At 47.5% G+C, this 17,535-nt stretch overlaps 1 protein-coding gene across 1 annotated transcript in view; it reads right to left on the bottom strand.

Moving 5' to 3' along the window:
- Positions 1 to 17,535, bottom strand: part of LDLRAD4 (low density lipoprotein receptor class A domain containing 4) — a 160,105-nt gene that overhangs the window by 5,826 nt on the left and 136,744 nt on the right. The window contains 3 exon segments of the mRNA XM_060405482.1: positions 3 to 471; positions 1,800 to 1,850; positions 11,942 to 12,096. Of these exon segments, the coding sequence (XP_060261465.1) occupies positions 3 to 471; positions 1,800 to 1,850; positions 11,942 to 12,096 (675 nt within the window).

Below are 17,535 nucleotides of genomic sequence, written 5' to 3'. Positions count from 1 at the left end.
GCCTTCCCGCTGGAGCAGCAGTCTGCTCCCCCTGTGTGCGCCGCTGTGCTGGGGGTGGGAGGGAGTGGCGCCTGGGTAGTGGCCCATCGCCTCACTGTAGGCCGGGGGCGGCCCCGCCATCCTCCCAGTACTACTGCAGGTGCTGGCACTGATGCCTGAATTGCTGCTGGGTGGGCACGGGCCCCCACTGTACACGGATACGCCTATCAAGTCGCTGTCAAAAACAGTTCGGTTGGGCGGTGCCCGCACTGACTCTCGGTTGAGTTCCATCTGCTGTTCAGGGTCCCGGAGCTGCAGGGTGCAGGGCCCCTGGTAAGGAGGTGGCTCCTCCCCATCCGACAGGGAGATGGTGGGGGGAAGGTCAATCTCGTGCTGCACGTAGGGGTAGGTGGGCTGGAAGCGGCTGAACCGATCCCTCTGGAGAAAAGGTGGGGCAGTCACCCCATCCCTGGACCGCGGGGCATACATGGTCTGCAGGGAAGAGAGGAAGGGCTGCGAGATGTTCTCAGCACAGTGATGACCACGGACGTGACGGCCGCAGGGAAATTAACGCCTGGTCTGTTCTCACCCGTCTGAAAACTTCCCCCACCAAAAAAACAAGTAAAGACTATTCCAGAAAAAAAGGTTTTCTCATTCCTAATGACTTACATCACTCACCTTGCCAAACCCAGGATGGTTCAGCAACGGATAATTGCAGTTACCTGAAAATGTAGGTTTAATGGAGTTATTGTATGTGCTATGTGTACATTTCCCACTGGGTTAGGAAGAATGCAGGAGCCCCCACCCCCAGGCCAGCCCCCCAACATGACCTGCTCCAGGTCCCACTCTTTTTTATAGGAAGTAAGGACAGCCCCCCTGCTTTCTCAAGCCCCTTCCAGCTCCTAGACCTGTGATTCAGAGGAGTGGGGAAGGGGATAGAATTTCCTTTGTAATTGAAAGTTGCAAATTCACAGGCCTGTACTTGGAGCAGATACAAGCCTGGGACAACTTATGACTTATTTATAGGAACCTGCTGCCCTATCAGTTACTTTAAAATATGAAACAAGTGACTTTTTCTTTCTGGCTTCTAAACTTATCCAGTTATTTTGGATAAAATTTCCTGTAATTTTTAGCAACCAACATGAAAAATGTTTTATATTCCAAAGTAAAGATGATTATAGATTTTCCCCCCAAAAGAATCCAGACATTTTATTTAACATAACTTATTCACCATTCAACTTTCTTCTAGAGGAAAGACATACATATATAAAGATATATATTCATTAACTTCTCTCATACCATATTTTTAACTTAAAGGCAAAAAACTTATTTTCCCAATTGTATGTGCGTGCATGCTCAGTCGTGTCCAACTCTTTGCAACCCCATGGACTGTGGTCCACCAAGATCCTCTGTCCACGGAATTTTTCAGGGAGGAATACTGGAGTGGGTTGGCACTTCCTACTCGAGGGGATCTCCCCCACCCAGGGTGCGAACCTGTATTGGCAGGCAGATTCTTTACCACTGCACCACCTAGAAAGCCCCTTCCCTATCATACTAAGTCTTTATTGAATCTATTACAACACTTTCATGTTTTGGTTATATTGGCCTTCAGGCATGTGGGATCCTAGCTCCCTGGCCGGGGATTGAACCCCTTGCATTGGAAGGTGAAGTCTTACTACCACTGGACCACCAGGGAAGTTCCTCCCCAACCTCCTAAACCAGGTTATTGGCATACGTCTTAGTCTTTGTGCCGACACAACCCTTCCACCAATCTTGTTCATCTCCTGCCACCCACATCTCACCAGTGTTCAATCCCTTACCTCTGAGGTAGGCCGAGGTTCAGAGCCGTCTGAAGGCCACAGGCACCCTTCCTGAGTGGGGAGCAGGGAGTGGACATCACAGGAAAATAATTAGTTTCATGCAGCAGCACCCAAAGCCAAGGCATCACACACACACTCCACTGAACACAGGCTGTTTAACACCCAGGACCACAAAGCCCCAGCCCTTAATCTGCACCTCGAGGAAAGCTGTGGCCACAAGTACAACAGATCTCCCCACAGTAGCATTGAGAAAGGTCTGGGGTCTCTCAATCTACACGTGTGTGTGTGCAACTCTGGTACCAAGCCTTCCGAGCTGGGGCTGCCCTGCGTTAACAGCAGCAGAAGGAAAGCACTGCCTGTCCATAGCAGTGGGCTTTCAAACTGAAAACTGAGTTTCCCAAACCTAAGAGCCCCCTGGGCATCTTCCAATGAACTGATTCTTCAGTACAAACATTCACAAGGTACATGGAACCTGAGATTGAGTTGTAGTATCTTTTTTCACAAATGTTTGGCCAGACTGACAAGCAAACAATAGGCATGACTAAGGATCATTTGTAAGACCATGAACCTGTCAACAGAGTATTTCCATGTGGTATCCCTTCTGAACTCATTGTTGGCTACAGCAGGGTCTGCTGGGCTGTTGTGATTGGTAAGAACTGCATCAGAGCGAGGGCAGTGCCCACATTTTTGGATTCCAAAAGAATACGCACACATGATCTGCCATCATAGCCTCCTGTGACCTGAAAGTGACCACAGGCAGACCTAGGAGGTGAAGGTGACCTTCAGAGGCAAAGGTGACCTTCCCTGCTCCCTGCAGGCCAGTGTCCAGCACAGCCCCCCTCACTGCAAGCAGGTGGCATCCTTAGGTCTGACTATACAACCATGTAATGGCGACAGGCCACAGAGTGACTAACCAGGTGTCCAAGCCCCGGTGTTGAGAACAGCACAGAACACCCTCCACTGTCTCCAGGACTCAGAATTCTACTTTTGGTGACAACAGCTGTAGATTAAAGCACAGGGAACAGCCTGATGGCCAGAATTCACAGCGCCAGATGAAGCAGGTGAGGAAGGACCCAGGAGAAGGGTGGCGCATTTTCTGAAAACGGCAGTAACCATTCTCAATGGTTTTATTTCCCTAGAAATTAGCAACACTGAAAAAATCCCTGAAAAAGATTGACACCAAGCCCTGCACACACTCAGTCCTGTATTTCACCAAATCCGCATCAACCTGTCTGTTTCTAAATCCATGTGCTTCCCAGCCCCGCTTTTCACAGTCCCTCCTGCCAACCCCACCCCTCCAGACCTCCCCTCCCGCTGCCTCTCTGGCCACTCAGCCTGTTCCCCCTGGGACACATCTGCATCACCACCGCCACAGCAACTGCAGCAGATGCCCCGGGGAGCCAGGTCCTCTGACCATGGCGGAGTAAGCTGAGAAATAAGTTAGCAGTTTATAGAATTCATAGCAACAGGAATGAAATCAAGCCAGCATCACTACCCAGGCCCATATGCACTGCATCTCTCCTAGCTGTGTGCTTGTGAGAACTGTTCACTCAAGCTGTGTCCACAGAGCACCTCTTGGTGACCTAAAGATGCCCCCATGGGTGCCGCGGGGAGCAGGGCCACCAGAACCCAGGCCCACAATGGCCTTGGGCCACCACGAGGGGCTCCAGGGAATCTGCATGCTGTGGAGAAGGAACAGGACAGCTCTGGATCTCAGAGGGGGAAGATGTGTGTTTTCAGATTCCTTTACCCTCGAGGAATCCGCTTTGTATTTTACTCCTCCAGCCACATTGGCAGGAAACTTTCCCTTAAGTTGAACCTGACACTAAAACATCTGTATTAAAGATTAAAAAATCACGTGCTCTTCCAAGTGATTGTCTTTACCATCCGAATGATCCAGATATGCCGGCTGCAGACCTAGAACACAATGACTGCGTTTTTTCCTTTTCAATCTGGCACTTTTTTTGGGCTGGATGGTGAGTAGAAAATCAAAATTGTCTTTTTTAAAGTTGTGGTAAGTTATGTGTAACATTTACTATTTTAATTATTTGAAAGCATATGGTTCTGTGGCATTAAGTCCATCCACTTGCCATGTACTGATCGCTGCATCCATCTCCAGAATTTGTCTGAGACACCACACCTACTAAACACCAACTCTGTATTCCTTCCACCCAAGGCCCGGGTGACCAGCACTCTACCCTCTGTCTCTATGAATCTGACTGTTCTAAGGACCTCATCCAAGTGGAATTATACAATACTGTCCTTATTTCACTGAGCATAATGACTTTATGGCTTATCCATGGTGCAGCCAGTGTCAGCATTTCCTTCCTTTTTAAGGATGAGTAATAATCCATTGCAGGGACATACTGTATTTTGTTATTCATAGGTATCTTGGTTGTGTCCACCTTTTGGCCATCGTGAATAATGCTACTGTAAACGGGGGTGTACAAATCTCTCTCTGAATCTCTGCTTTTAATGGAGAACTTTTGGGTCATGTGGTAACTCCATGTTTAATGTGGAGGGTCAGGGGGAACCACTACTGTTTCCCAGAGTGGTGGCACCATTTCACATTCTCACCAACGAGCACAGGGTTCCAATTTCTTGCCAATCCTGATCTTCTAGTTTCTTGATAATCAGTCCAAGTGGGTGTGATGTGGCATCTCACCCTGGTTTTAGCCTGTGTATGGTTAGTATGTTAAGTCGGGGTTCTCCAGAGAAACAGGAGACAGACTGATTATAGGCATCAACCATGTGCCCACGGAGGCAGAGAGGTCCCACATTTGCAATGTGTAAGATGGACAACCAGGAAAGCCAGTGGTATAATTCAGTCCAAATAACGAAGAACTGAGAACCGGGGCGGGGGGGGAAGGGGGGCACTGGTATATGTTGTGGATTTCTAAGGCCCCAAAACCAGGAGCTCTGATGTCCAAGGGCAGGAGAAAATCAACATCCCAGCTGAGAACTGGGGGGCCACTGGTATATGTCTTGGATTTCCAAGGTCCCCAAACTAGGAGCTGTGATGTCCAAGGGCAGGAGAAAATCAACACCCCAGCTCAAGAAGAGAGAGGAAGAAAGAACTTGCCCATCCTCCACCTTCTTGTTTTACCCAGGCCCTCAGGGATTGGATGATGCTCACCCACACTGGTGAGGGCAGATTTTCTTCACTCCGTCCACTGAGTCGAATGGTTACCTCTTCTGGAATAACTCTGACAGACACACCCAACAGTAATGCTTTATCCAGGCATTGCTTAGCTCAATCAGGCTGACACACAAAATTAACCATCACAATTAGTGATCCTGAGCTCTTCTCATGTGCTTGTTGGCTATCTGTATTATCTTCCTTGGAGAAGTATCTACTCAGGTTCTTTGCCTATTTTAAATCTGCCTAAATTAAAATTACATTGACTTACTTTGTTATTTGTTATAAAAGTTCTTTATACTTTTTGAATATCAATATGTGATTTGTAAATATTTTCTCCCATTCTGTGAGTTGCCTTTCAATCTCGATAGTGTCCTGTGATAAGGTTAAGATTTTAATTTTTGAAGTCCAATTTACCAATTTTTTTTCTTTGGTTGCCTGTGCTTTTGGTGTCAGAGTCAAGATACCATTGCCAAACCCAATGTCATGAAGCTTTTTCCCTATTGTTTTAAGAGTTTAATAGTTTTAACTTGTACATTTAGGTTTTGATACATTTTGAATTAACTTTTTGTATATGCTAGCAGATAAGGGTTCAATGTTATTATTTTGCAATGAACACCCAGTCTATCCAACACCACTTTTTTTAAGAGTCTCCTTTCTCCTTGAATGGCCTTTGGAACCCTTGTTAGAAATCACCTGACCATACATGGTAGTTGATTCGCTAAGTCATGTCTGACAAATCTGCAACCCCACGGACTGCAGCCCCACCAGGATCCTCTGTCCATGGAATTTTCCAGGCAAGAGTACTGGAGTGGGTTGCAATTTCCTTCTCCAGGGGATCTTTCGGACCGAGGAATCAAACCCAGGTCTCCTGCATTGCAGGCAGGATTCCTGCATTACCAGCAGATTCTTTTACTGAGTGAGTTACAAGGGAAGTCCCTCTGACCATACATGGGGGAGTTTATTTCCAGGCTCTCTATTCTATCCTGTTGGTCTAAATGTTTGTCTTTATTGCATTCTGGTAATTTTTGAAATTAAGAAGTATGTAATTTCCAACTTCATTATTCTTTTTCAACATTATTTTGGCTATGGGCAGGTTGGAGTCCCATGAATTTCAGGATGGGCTTTTCTATTTCTGCAGAAAAACATCAGGGAGCATACTGGCTCTGTGGATTGCTCTCGGTAGTTCCGACATCTTAACAGTATCAAGTCTTTCGGTCCATGAACCCAAGATACCTTTCCATTTACTTGAGAATAATTTCTTTCAGCAACACTACAAACCCTTCATATTCATGGTTATGTTTATTCCTAAGTATTTTATTCTGTTTGATGTTATCGTAAACTGAACTGTTTTCTTATTTCTTTTTGGATTGTTTGTTGTTAGTATAAACAAACACAACTGACTTGGGGGGGGGCTGATTTTGTGTCCTGCAACTTTGCTGAACTTATTAGTTCTAGTGGAGTTTTTGTTTATTAGTTAATTGGAATGCTTAGGGTTTTCTTACATATCATGTCATCTACAAAGAGAGGTAAGTTTACTTTTTCCTTTCTTACTGAGATACATGTCTTCTCTTGCCTTGCTGCTCCAGCTAAAACTTAAATACTATGTTGGATAGAAGTGGTGAAAGAACACATGCGTCCTTTCCTTGTTCCAGATCTGACAGGGGAGCCACCAGTCACTCACTGTTGTGTATCATGTTCACTGCGGGCTTTTCATAGATTACTTCATTATGCTGAGGTAGTTTCCTCGTATCTTAGTTTGTTGAATGTTTTTATTATGAAAGGGTGCTGAATTATGTTCGATACTTTTTTTGTATCAATGAGACGATCATGCAGTTTTCCTTTCACTCTGTTAATGAGGTGAATTACATAAATTGATTTCATAATGTGGAACCCTCCATGCATTCCAGAAATAAACCCCACTTGGTCATGGTGATATAATCCTTTTATTATGATGTTGAATTCTCATTTGTTAGTGCTGCTGAGGATTCTTACATCAATGTTTATTTGGGATGTTGGTCACTGGCTTCTTTTCCTGTTGTGTCTTTGTCTGGTTTTGGTACTGGGGCAATGCTAGCCTATAAAATGAGTTTGAAAGGGTTCCATCCTTTTCAGTTTTGGGGGAGGAGTCTGAGGACTGGTGTCAATTCTTTGAATGTTTTGTAGAATTCACCAGTTAAGCCATTTAGCCTAGGAAATTTCTTTGTTGGAAGATCTTTGATTATTGATTCAATCTCCTTACTAGTTATAGATCAATTCGTATTTTCTCTTTCTTCAGGACTCAGTCTTAGGAGGGGGTTTCTAGGAATCTGTCCATTTCATCTGGGTTATTACTTTTATTCAATATGTTGATATACAAGTGCTCAGAGTACTAATACTCTTTTTTTTTTGTCTGTATCTCTTAGATTTTTTCCCACCCAAAGGATGCCATCCTTATAGCACTGAAAGAGAGTCACCTGTGACCATGACTCACTGGCTGGTGCTGTGAGCTGCAGCTGAAGCCCACTTGCTGCCACAGGGCCATGGGCACTGTGACCACATGAGACCACCCCATGCCCCCAACGTTCTTGGTGTAGCTCTCAGCTAAACTCTCCTTTCAATACACAGAGGACCACAGGGATCATCAGATTTGGGCACTGGAAACACCCAGCACAGTGTTTTCCATACTGTGAGTTGCAGCCTCTTGAAGAGCTAAGTGGTATGTTTAAGTGGTATCAATTTAAGTGGTATGTCTTTCCTACACATTTGGTTAAAGTGGTCAGACAATCTGAAGGTCTCTGATCTGAGCCAATTCTCACTCATTTTGGATGGGAGGAAACTGAGGCTTGAGGAGGGCACATGACTCGCTGGAGGTGACACAGCCAGTCTGTATAAAGCAAGATCACTGCTCGATATTTCAGTTTCTACCCAAGCGTTCCTCACAGCAAATGAATATTATCATATGGCCTCAAATATTTGAAATTTTATTTTACTCCCTGTTCCAGGATGAAAAGCACAGCTAAAACTGATGTTTGGGTATTTAGCAACACCTTTGCCATCTGATAAAGAAGGCTGAGTGCCAAAGAACTGATGCTTTTGAACTGTGGTGCTGGAGAGAAGACTCTTGAGAGTCCCTTGGACAGCAAGGAGATCAAACCAGTCAAATGTAAAGGAAATCAACCGTGAATATTATATTGGGAGGACTGATGCTGAAGCTGAAGCTCCAATACTTTGGCCACCTGATGCAAAGGGCTGACTCACTGAAAAAGACCCTGATGCTGGGAAAGACTGAGGGCAGGAGAAGGATGATAGAGGATAAGCTGGTTGGATGGCATCACTGACTCAATGGACATGAGTTTGAGCAAACTCAGGGAGATACTGATGAACAGAGAAGCATGGTGTGCCATTCATGGGGTCTCAAAGAGTCAGATACAATTTAGTGACCAAACAACAACAAAAGTCCATTTTCTCTTGTTTCTTCCCTATTCCCAGACAGATTCCTCAGTCGTACTGACTTTTCCACCCAGGCGACACTAACAGCTTAAGTGCTGGTGACTGTCCTCTCCAGCACTTCCCCTTACCCACCTTGGGCATCCATCATCAGACTTCTCAAGACTACTTCCCTTCCAACTTGATTCAATGTAGACCAGATCCCCTAAGGGAAAGACAAACCATGAAGCAAGTTCTCCTGGGAGGAAAACAAAGGGACTCCTTTATTGTCCAGAACAATCAACAGCTAGAGAAAGCCTACAGGCCCAGAACCAAACCCAAGAGGAGGACTGTGATGCCTTCTGGACTGAAGGCAGGGCCAGTGAGCAGTCAGGTTTCCAGAGGAAGCAGCCTGGGAACCTGAGAGCTCAGGGCCAAACACTGTGAGCCTCCTTTCAGGCCACATGCCTTCCCACAGTGGAGCTGGTAGGGGAGGAACAGAGCCATCCTAGCCACCTCCCTTAGATGCCCAGGTCAGCCTCCCCAACAGGGACCACTCAGAATCAAGATAATTCAGAGAACACGTTTCTTCTCCAGAACAAACCACATCAATTTTTAAGGACTAAGTAAAAGCACACTTTACTAGCAGATGAGCAGAAGTAACACATGATCATAGCCTTATCACAGGAGCCTTACCAACAGGGACCAGGCTTCTGTCAACCACCCCCTCCTGGGTTCTTCCTGGCCTTTCTCTGCAGCATTAGCTTGTAGCCTGAACAACATCAGGCTTACTAATGGCTTGACTTTGTACCAAAATCGTATCAGTAACTTGATCAACTGCATCTTGAGATTTAACTCTATATGGATTTTGGCTGATACCAAAAATCAAATCCATCCTCAGAAAACAAATAAGAAAATTCCAAACTCACATAAACCAGGCTCTTTAGGGATTCCCTGATGGAGCAGTGGATAATAATCTGCCTGCCAAAGCAGGGGACATGGGTTCAATCCCCGGTCCAAGAAAATTCCACATGCCATGAAGCAACTAAGCCCATGCGCCACAACTACTCAGCCCCTCTAGAGCCCACAAGCTGCAACTACTGAAGCTGGAGCAACTAAAGCCAGTGCTTCACAACAGGAGAAGCCACTGCAATGAGAAACCCACACACCACAACTAGAGAAAGCCCACTGCACGGCAACGAAGATCCAGTGTCACAGCCAAAAATAATTAAATTTAAAAAAAAAATGGTTCTAAATACTAAGAGCAGACTCCCTCAGAAAGAACACATAGCTTTTTATCACAAACCCACTTAACTGCTGCTACCACTATTGAAGCATTTCCTTTTCTCGTAACTTAACTGCAGCCAATTGACTGATAGCTCTTTTTCATTTTCATCCAGAAATGGCTGCTTCCACCAAATTTAGCACTGGTCCCTCCTACTGCCCTGGCCCCCTGGAACGGCATTTCAGGGACACTGTGGTGATGCAGGCTCACTAGCCTTCCCAAAACAGCCTCCATCTGTCCTTCTCTTGGCAACGAAGTGTGTCATTCCACAGGCTTTGGAGGCAGCAAGGGGCCACATGAGGAAAGGGCTATGACTGCACAAAGCAAACCCTCCCAAACTGAGCAAGCTGGGCCCAAAGGGGCCACTGATCCAACCCACCTTTTCCCAGAGGGCTCTCTGTGAGAACCCGGGCTGTGACAGCTACCGAGGCCCCAGCTTGCCTTTCCCTTCTAGATAAAGGGAAAGCCCGTTAGTGCAGAAAGGGAGTCGTTTCCTCAACCACATCAGAACATCTACAATTTCAGCCTCTCCTCAAAAACAAAAGCCGACTATTGGGCTTCATTGTTCCACCTTGACTATCAACTCTTCCCCCAAGAAATATGTAAAAATAACATTAACCAATAGTGTTAAACCAAACTTTCCAGAAGCTGATAAATTAGATGCCCAGCCTTTCTCACACCACTTTAAAATAAACACACTGTTTACTAACATGGTTGTGGAGACCTCACACGGTTCCAGAACAAATAGGCCAAAAGGCCCACAGAAGTGCGAGAGTCCCAGCAACAACACTGGCTCAGAGCCCTGGATGCTCACGCACGGGAAGGCCGGCAGGGGGCGCACCACACCTACCAGCTGCCAACAGCAGGCACGGTGGCTTCTGGGGTGCAGACAGCAGATACCGCGCCTCGAAACCCTGGCCACCTCCAAAGAAGCACAAACCTCACGTGGCCACAGGCAGCCCGGTCCCTCTAGGCCCCTTGTGGGGAGGCTGGCTGCATGTTGGGGCACCCAAAAGGGCACCCTGAAGCTGCCTCACCCCACACCCTCCTACAGGTTTCAGCCTCCTGCTGTGCACCCCTCCCCACACACAAATGGCCTCTGGAGACCCCCGGCCTCCCCCAAGACAGAAAATACCACCAAAAATAGCCACAGCACTGCTGATGGGGGGAGGCTGGGGTTTGCTGAGACGTTTCTTCGACTGGTGGGTACCAGGCCCACATCCACTCAATGACCCGGGGAACGAAGGCAGGCAGAGCCCACACCAAGACCCTCTGATGAGGCAGGTTGCCTGTGGACACTCCTAGCTTGGGGAACTGCAGGCAAAGGCTCTCGTCACTGCTATCGTCCCTGAGGCAGCCACAAGACCCACGTGTGTAGCAGCATCAGTGTGACTACCGAAGGGCCCCTAGGGAGGATGGGGCGGGGTGGAGGGGGTGCGCTCAGGCTCAGAGCATCACTACAGCAGCATCCCCGCACTGCGACAGCCACAGATGGTCCCCGGTGGGACCCTGACTGTGAGCAGGTCACACTGTTCTCTTAGAGCCATGTGAAGGGAGGCAGCACCTCTCAGGAGCCCTAACAGAAGAGGCGGTAATTAGGGGGAAGAAATATCGCCAGATGGGGGACATGTTCCTGGGCAGTGACCCCGAGCACTCCAGGATCCCATCTGTGTCCGTGTCCCGACTAGACATGAAACAGAGCTCTGGCCTGGGCTGAATGGTTTCTGGTCACTGTGTAAACATGCATCATGAGTTAGTGAAACCTCTGGGAGCGGTATTCACACCTCCCTGGTTTTATCAGAAGAAAAATCCAAGCCCTGGGACGCACCTGCCCGGCACGGGGACGCGGGGAGGAAACGTGGCAGGAAGGGGATGTGGAGGGCGAGGGAAAGCCGGGAGAGGCCTCCCTCAGGGCTGACCTGCAGGCCCCTGTCCCTGTGGGTCTGGAGGCACCTACACTGTTCCTGTGGGTCTGGGGGCAGCAACCAGCAGTCCCACTCTTTCCCAGACTCTGGCTGCCAGGGACACAGGACACTGGAGAAACCTCAGCTCCACTCACGGGGACAACAGACCTGAAGCCCACACAACCCGCTGGCCCTCATGCCCCAGCGGCTGGCACCCTCACAGCCCTGCCCCACTGAGCCGCCGTCTCACGGTGCAGGCGGGGACACAGGATGCATCGCTGACCATCGCACCCTGACTGGGCATTCCGTTGTGGTGGATATATGAGCTGAGCCCAGTGCCATCCTGTGCCTGTGCTCCCAGCCCCAGCCTCGGCCCCGGGGAGACCCAGCCCCAGCCCACACTTACCAGCTGCGGCCTGTCCTCCTGCCTCTGGCCCTGACCCGGGCGGTGGATGAAGGACCGGGTGGATGCTCTGTAGTGGTTCAGCAGGCAGAAGATGACCACGACCATCACTGTGACCACTACCACCACCACCACCACCTGGGCGAACTCCAGCTCCGCTGCGACGAAGAGGAGAGCTGTCAGCCAGGCATGGGGCCACCCCCTCCCAGACCCTCGAAGGACAGAAACTTCCCCAGGCCTGCTGCCTGAGGGTATTGCCGTGTGGCTAACAGGTGAGGGAGGAAGGCCCCAGCTGCTTAGACAGGTTCTGTCCTGAGATGGACCCATGTCACATGGACAGACAGCCACCACTCGGGGACCTTCCCCAGGGCAGGCAACTCCTGGGTTCCATCTCCCGGGACACGAGAGGCTCAGGGCCCAGTCCCTGCCAGACCCCCTGCCCCTAGAGGTTGAAACTATGATTCCCAAAGCATCTTCCCATGGCAGCGCAGCACCCTGGAGGGAAGAGGCACCACCCAGAGAAAGGATGGGACATGTCTCCACTGGGTTCCCACTGCGCCGTTACAGAAGTCTGTCTAAACCACACACTCCCCACCCGTGCATTCACTGGCAGTGTGTGTGGGCGTGGGTGCCAGGGCTTTTGTGGGAAGCAGAGCCCAAGGCCAGCCCTGCATCAACCTGTGGGCTTAGAAGGAGGGTCTTCCTGAACCCACAAGTCCCATCCTGTGGCACCATCCTGCACCCCACCCTTGGCCCCCCCTTCACACCTGAGGGACAGAGACGGACAAATGGGCCTGCCAGGCCAGGCGGGGCATGGGGCGGTGGCAGGGCCCAGGTGGGTGGGCTGGATGCACCCCTGGCCCATGACTGGGTTCCCTACGGTAGCTGTCCGCTCTGTTCTGCTGTGCTCTGGACACCCAGGGCCTCATGGCTGGTGGGCAGGGGCTTGTCTGCACTTGTACATCCTCGGGGAGGAAGCCCCCAGAAGCTACAAAGCACTATCAGAATCGTCATGGCAGCACCTCCGGGAAACTGAAATCACTGCCTGTCTGAGGGCCAGGGCTGGGACTCTGCAGCTGGGCTGCAGACACCAGCGTGACCTCGTCTATCCTCACATGCTGTGGGCATGACACACTTGTGAGGCAGAAACTCTTCTTCACAACGCTCTGCCTGCACACAACTGTCCGTGTCTGGGACACGGTACCCATGTGACTGGACCCCAAACCCCATCCCCGAGGACACAGATGAGGGAGGCTGCGTGAGCAATGAGGAGCCCACCTCCATCATCTTGTGTTCCTGACGGCAGGCAAAGTGGTGGACTGAGGACAGACTCTGGAGCCCCAGCTGGGTTCTGGGGTGCCCACTGCATAGGTGCCCACCTGGAGGATCGCTCCTGCAGGCAGATTGAGGCCCACCCTGGCCGCCAAGCACAAGGTGGGCATCTTTGGAGGGGACCACAGTTCTGGGGACAAGCAGACAGGAAGCACGGAATCAAGGGCAGTCAATGCAGCATCGAGACTGAACCCAAGAAAATGCCTTGTTTTACCGACTTTTGTTTCTATTTTGTGAATGAACAGCAGAGTATTCAAAACTTGCCTTTCAGGTTGCCTTGTGCCCTGGAATTGACAAATGTTTTCTCTTCTCAAGAAAACTGTACTGCTTTTTGGATGATGACTTCAGTGAGGGGCCTTACATGCCTCTACATGCGTTAAGGCTTCACTTGGAAGCTGTCAGCCCATGTCATCTTGTTCTGAATATGGAAGGCTATGCAGATGACCATTTGCAGCAATTCAATCAAATTATATTGTCATACTTCTATGGACATTTGCGGATATATATCTGTTTCACTTAAAAAGTATTTTTATTATAAAAAAAATAATGAAGACTCCTTTAAAGTGTAAAGAACATATATGGATATAGTGTATAATATACAAGTTCCCCTGCACAAGCCGGCAGCTCTCACCGCGATGCCCATGTCATCCAGGGCACAATTCAGCCACTGTGTGTATCTGTCTTTCACCTCTTGAATAAGGGCTTTCTTCTTTTCAATGAATGGAATTGCTGTACAAATATATTGTTCTTTTTTTCCACTCAATACATCACAAACATCTTTAAACAAGATCTCATTCCCCAGTTCCTAAATACGATACACTGGACCTTGTATTCTCTAAGCGACTGCTCTTTATGTGGTTGGATTTCTTTTTTCTACCATGATCAAAAAGATTGTGTGTGACCCACACTTGTGAGCACCCCTAAGCAGAGATTCCACACACTTACACAACCTTGTACACTTGCTCTTTTCAGGGAGAGGGAAGGGAATCTCCTGCCTCGTGGCTCCAGATGCTGGGCCCTTTCCATTTGTACTAATTTGTGGTGGGGGGTGGGGGAGTGGGGGGGAGGGCAAAAACATGTATCTTGTTGTCATTTGTATTTCCCTGGTTACTAGTGATTGTGATCTTTCCCTATGATTAGTGGTAATTTGTATTTTTCTTCATACTAGCTCATATCACTTTATTTGTAACTTTCTCATTTGTAAGCAGTCTTTACATACTATGGCTACATTACAAATATTTTCTCCTGGTCTGTCACTTCTTGAAACTTTTCCCTGGGTTTATAGATAATATAAATTTTTATGCCATCAAATATTGCTACAATCTTTTTCCTTTATAGCTTCAAAGCTTCTCACTGATTAGGAAGGTCTCTCCAGTACTCTTAAAAATATTTTTCTTCTAAGATTTTTATAGCTTGTTTTTTATTTACTCTGCATCTTTATTTCTTTTGGTCTGAACAGGACAACAGCACCTAGAACCTTATGTATTATCTAACAAATATGACTGTTCTGACCTAATATCACACTAAAAAGTTCAGTATAAGCAAGGGGAGATAGTCTTCAGCTATGGGGACTGCACAGAAGCCCTCACCTTTCTTTCAGAGGGGAAGAACTATCTTTAAAAAACATTTGCTCTCAGGCTGTGCTGAGCCAGCTCTCTGGTCAGTGTGCTCCCTCTCGGGATCCTCCTGAGACCCTTCCCAGGCCCTCCCTCCTGCACTGCTGAGGCCGGCGGCCCTCCAGGGCCGTGGTCCAGCTGTACCCTTAAACATGACTCATTACCCCCAAAGAGCTCTATGTGGATGACATCTACCAGCATTTACCATATTTGAAATTAAAACTAAGGTGAAGGTGTAGTCGCTCAGTCGTGTCTGATTCTTGCGACCCCGTGGACTGTAGCCTACCAGGCTTCTCCGTCCATGGGATTCTCCAGGCAAGAATACTGGAGTGGGTTACCATTTCCTTCTCCAGGGGATCTTCCCGACCCAGGGATCAAACCCAGGTCTCCCGCATTGGAGGTAGACGCTTTAACCTCTAAGCCACCAGAGAAGCCTAAAGATGTTAAATATTTATTCATTAAAAATAAAGTCACCACATGTTAACACAAGTAACAAAATAACTTCCCGGTGCCATCTCACTTAACAGCATGCGCATCTCTACTCCCTGTGCCCAAACCCTACATGCCCAACGGCTTCACCTGCACCCACAGGATGCGTGGCTAACCATGACAGACGAGTGGTTCTTGTCTGCTCATCCTTTCACGGGGGCTGTGGCAGCCACCAGGGCTGAGCCCCCACCTCCAGCCCCAAGGTTCCCTCTGTGAAGGCCCTCCGTTCACTGACCTGTGTGACACACACAGTCCTGAAGAAAATGCACAGACCTTGAGCATGACTGACCTACAAGCATTCTCAGTTGGGTGGGACTCGTCCTGGGTTCTGTTTGCAGACAAAGGGCCCTGAAACTAATCAAAGCAGGTCAGTGAGTCCCAGGGGACCTATGTGCATTCCACTGAGGCACTAACTCTCAAAATCTGTAAAGACTCTGTGTCTCTACATGAGCCAGAGGCCCTTGGAGACACTTATGTGTCTTGTGTGCCTGTTAGGGTGACTCTGGTCAGAGGTGATGGCTCTGTCCATTACAGATTTCCATTCTTTGAGGTTTATGACTATGCTATAAAATTCTGCCCTGAGATGAAATTTTCCACATAAAACTTACACCCTGGAATTTGGCCTTTAAAAAACAAAATAGTACATTTTAGTAAGTTTGCTACACTTAAAGTCATGAATGAGGATTTTAAAAGAACACGAACTTTACATTCCTACAGACTCAAAACATAGTAGTAGTTTACTTGATATTTGTGAACATCAGCCTATAGCAAAGAATAATTCACTAATGTATTTTTAGTGTTTAAAAAACTGTAACACAGAGAGCTATTTATCTAGAAATGTTCAATGCCCTACATGTGTTCCAACCACAGTGCCTCACGCCCCATCATTTTGTAAAAATGTTACATGGTTTGACTCAGCTACCAAGCTGACAGCAGATTAAACATTCCTTAAATAAATCAGTCTAAGTTAAAAAACCCTAAAACAGCTGCACAACAGCAATGAAGGCCCTGCGTTAATGCACTATGGAGTTTACCTGCACATTATTGATACCAAGACAGTACTTTTTCCCTCTATTGAAAAAAAGAATTATTATTATTCTGTGTTTGTCTCAATATTTATTTTCACAACAGTCAAGCTTCTCCCTACTAAGTGGCTTTTACAGCTTTGAGAACCACAATTACTCTTGCAAACCCAGGAGAAAATGGAAAGCAGTATGAAGTTTATACTTCATGTGGATAAATTCAGGGCCAGTTAGACCCCAGTCTGGTTCTAGTTCTGCCATCTGACTTCATCAGCTGCAAAAGCTGTTTTCATGTGTAAAATAAAGTTGAGTCCTCCACTGTATAGTCAGTGGGAGCATGAAATAAAATAACCCCTGGAAACTTACAAAGTGTGGTCCAGAGTGATGGTTAGAAACACAGGAAATTGGGTGCCATCCCACACTGGCTCAACCAGAGCCTGCATTTTAACAAAACCCCTAGGTGGCTTCTGAAACTTTGGACTAATCCAGAGTCCTCATCTGGATTAAACAAGCAAACTGGAGTTCAGAAAACCTGTGACCTGCGCGCCATACAGAAGAAACAAGGTGGAACCAGGGCCCACGATTGCTACTCAACACGACTTTCAAGAGTGGAGCTCTCTTAAAATTGGAAGCATCAAGGGAACATTTCATGAAAGAATGGGCACAATAAGGGACAGAACCGATAAGGACCTAACAGAAGCATAAGAGATTAAAAAGAGGTGACAAGAATACACAGGAGAACCATACAAAAAAAAGGTCTTAATGACTTGGATAACCATGATAGTGTGACCACGTACCTAGAGCTTGATATCCTGGAGTATGAGATCAAGTGGGCCTTAGGAAGCATTACTATGAACAAAGCTAGTGGAAGTGATGGAATTCCAGCTGAGCTATTTCAAATCCTAAAACATGATGCTGCACTCAATATATCAGCAAATTTGGAAAACTCAGCAGTGGGTTCAGGACTGGAAAAGGTCAGTTTTCAATCCCAAAGAAGAGCAACGCCAAAGAATGTTCAAACTTACGTAAAACTGTACTCATTTCACATGCTAGCAAATTATGCTCAAAATCCTTCAAGGTAGGCTTTGGCAGTATGTGAACTGAGAATTTCCAAATGTACATGCTGGATTTAGAAAAA

This window comes from Ovis aries, chromosome 23 (assembly GCF_016772045.2).
Source record: "Ovis aries strain OAR_USU_Benz2616 breed Rambouillet chromosome 23, ARS-UI_Ramb_v3.0, whole genome shotgun sequence".
Taxonomy (NCBI): domain Eukaryota; kingdom Metazoa; phylum Chordata; class Mammalia; order Artiodactyla; family Bovidae; genus Ovis; species Ovis aries.
Note: the sequence above shows the minus strand (reverse complement) of the source record. Positions and strands in the feature narration are given on the sequence as shown.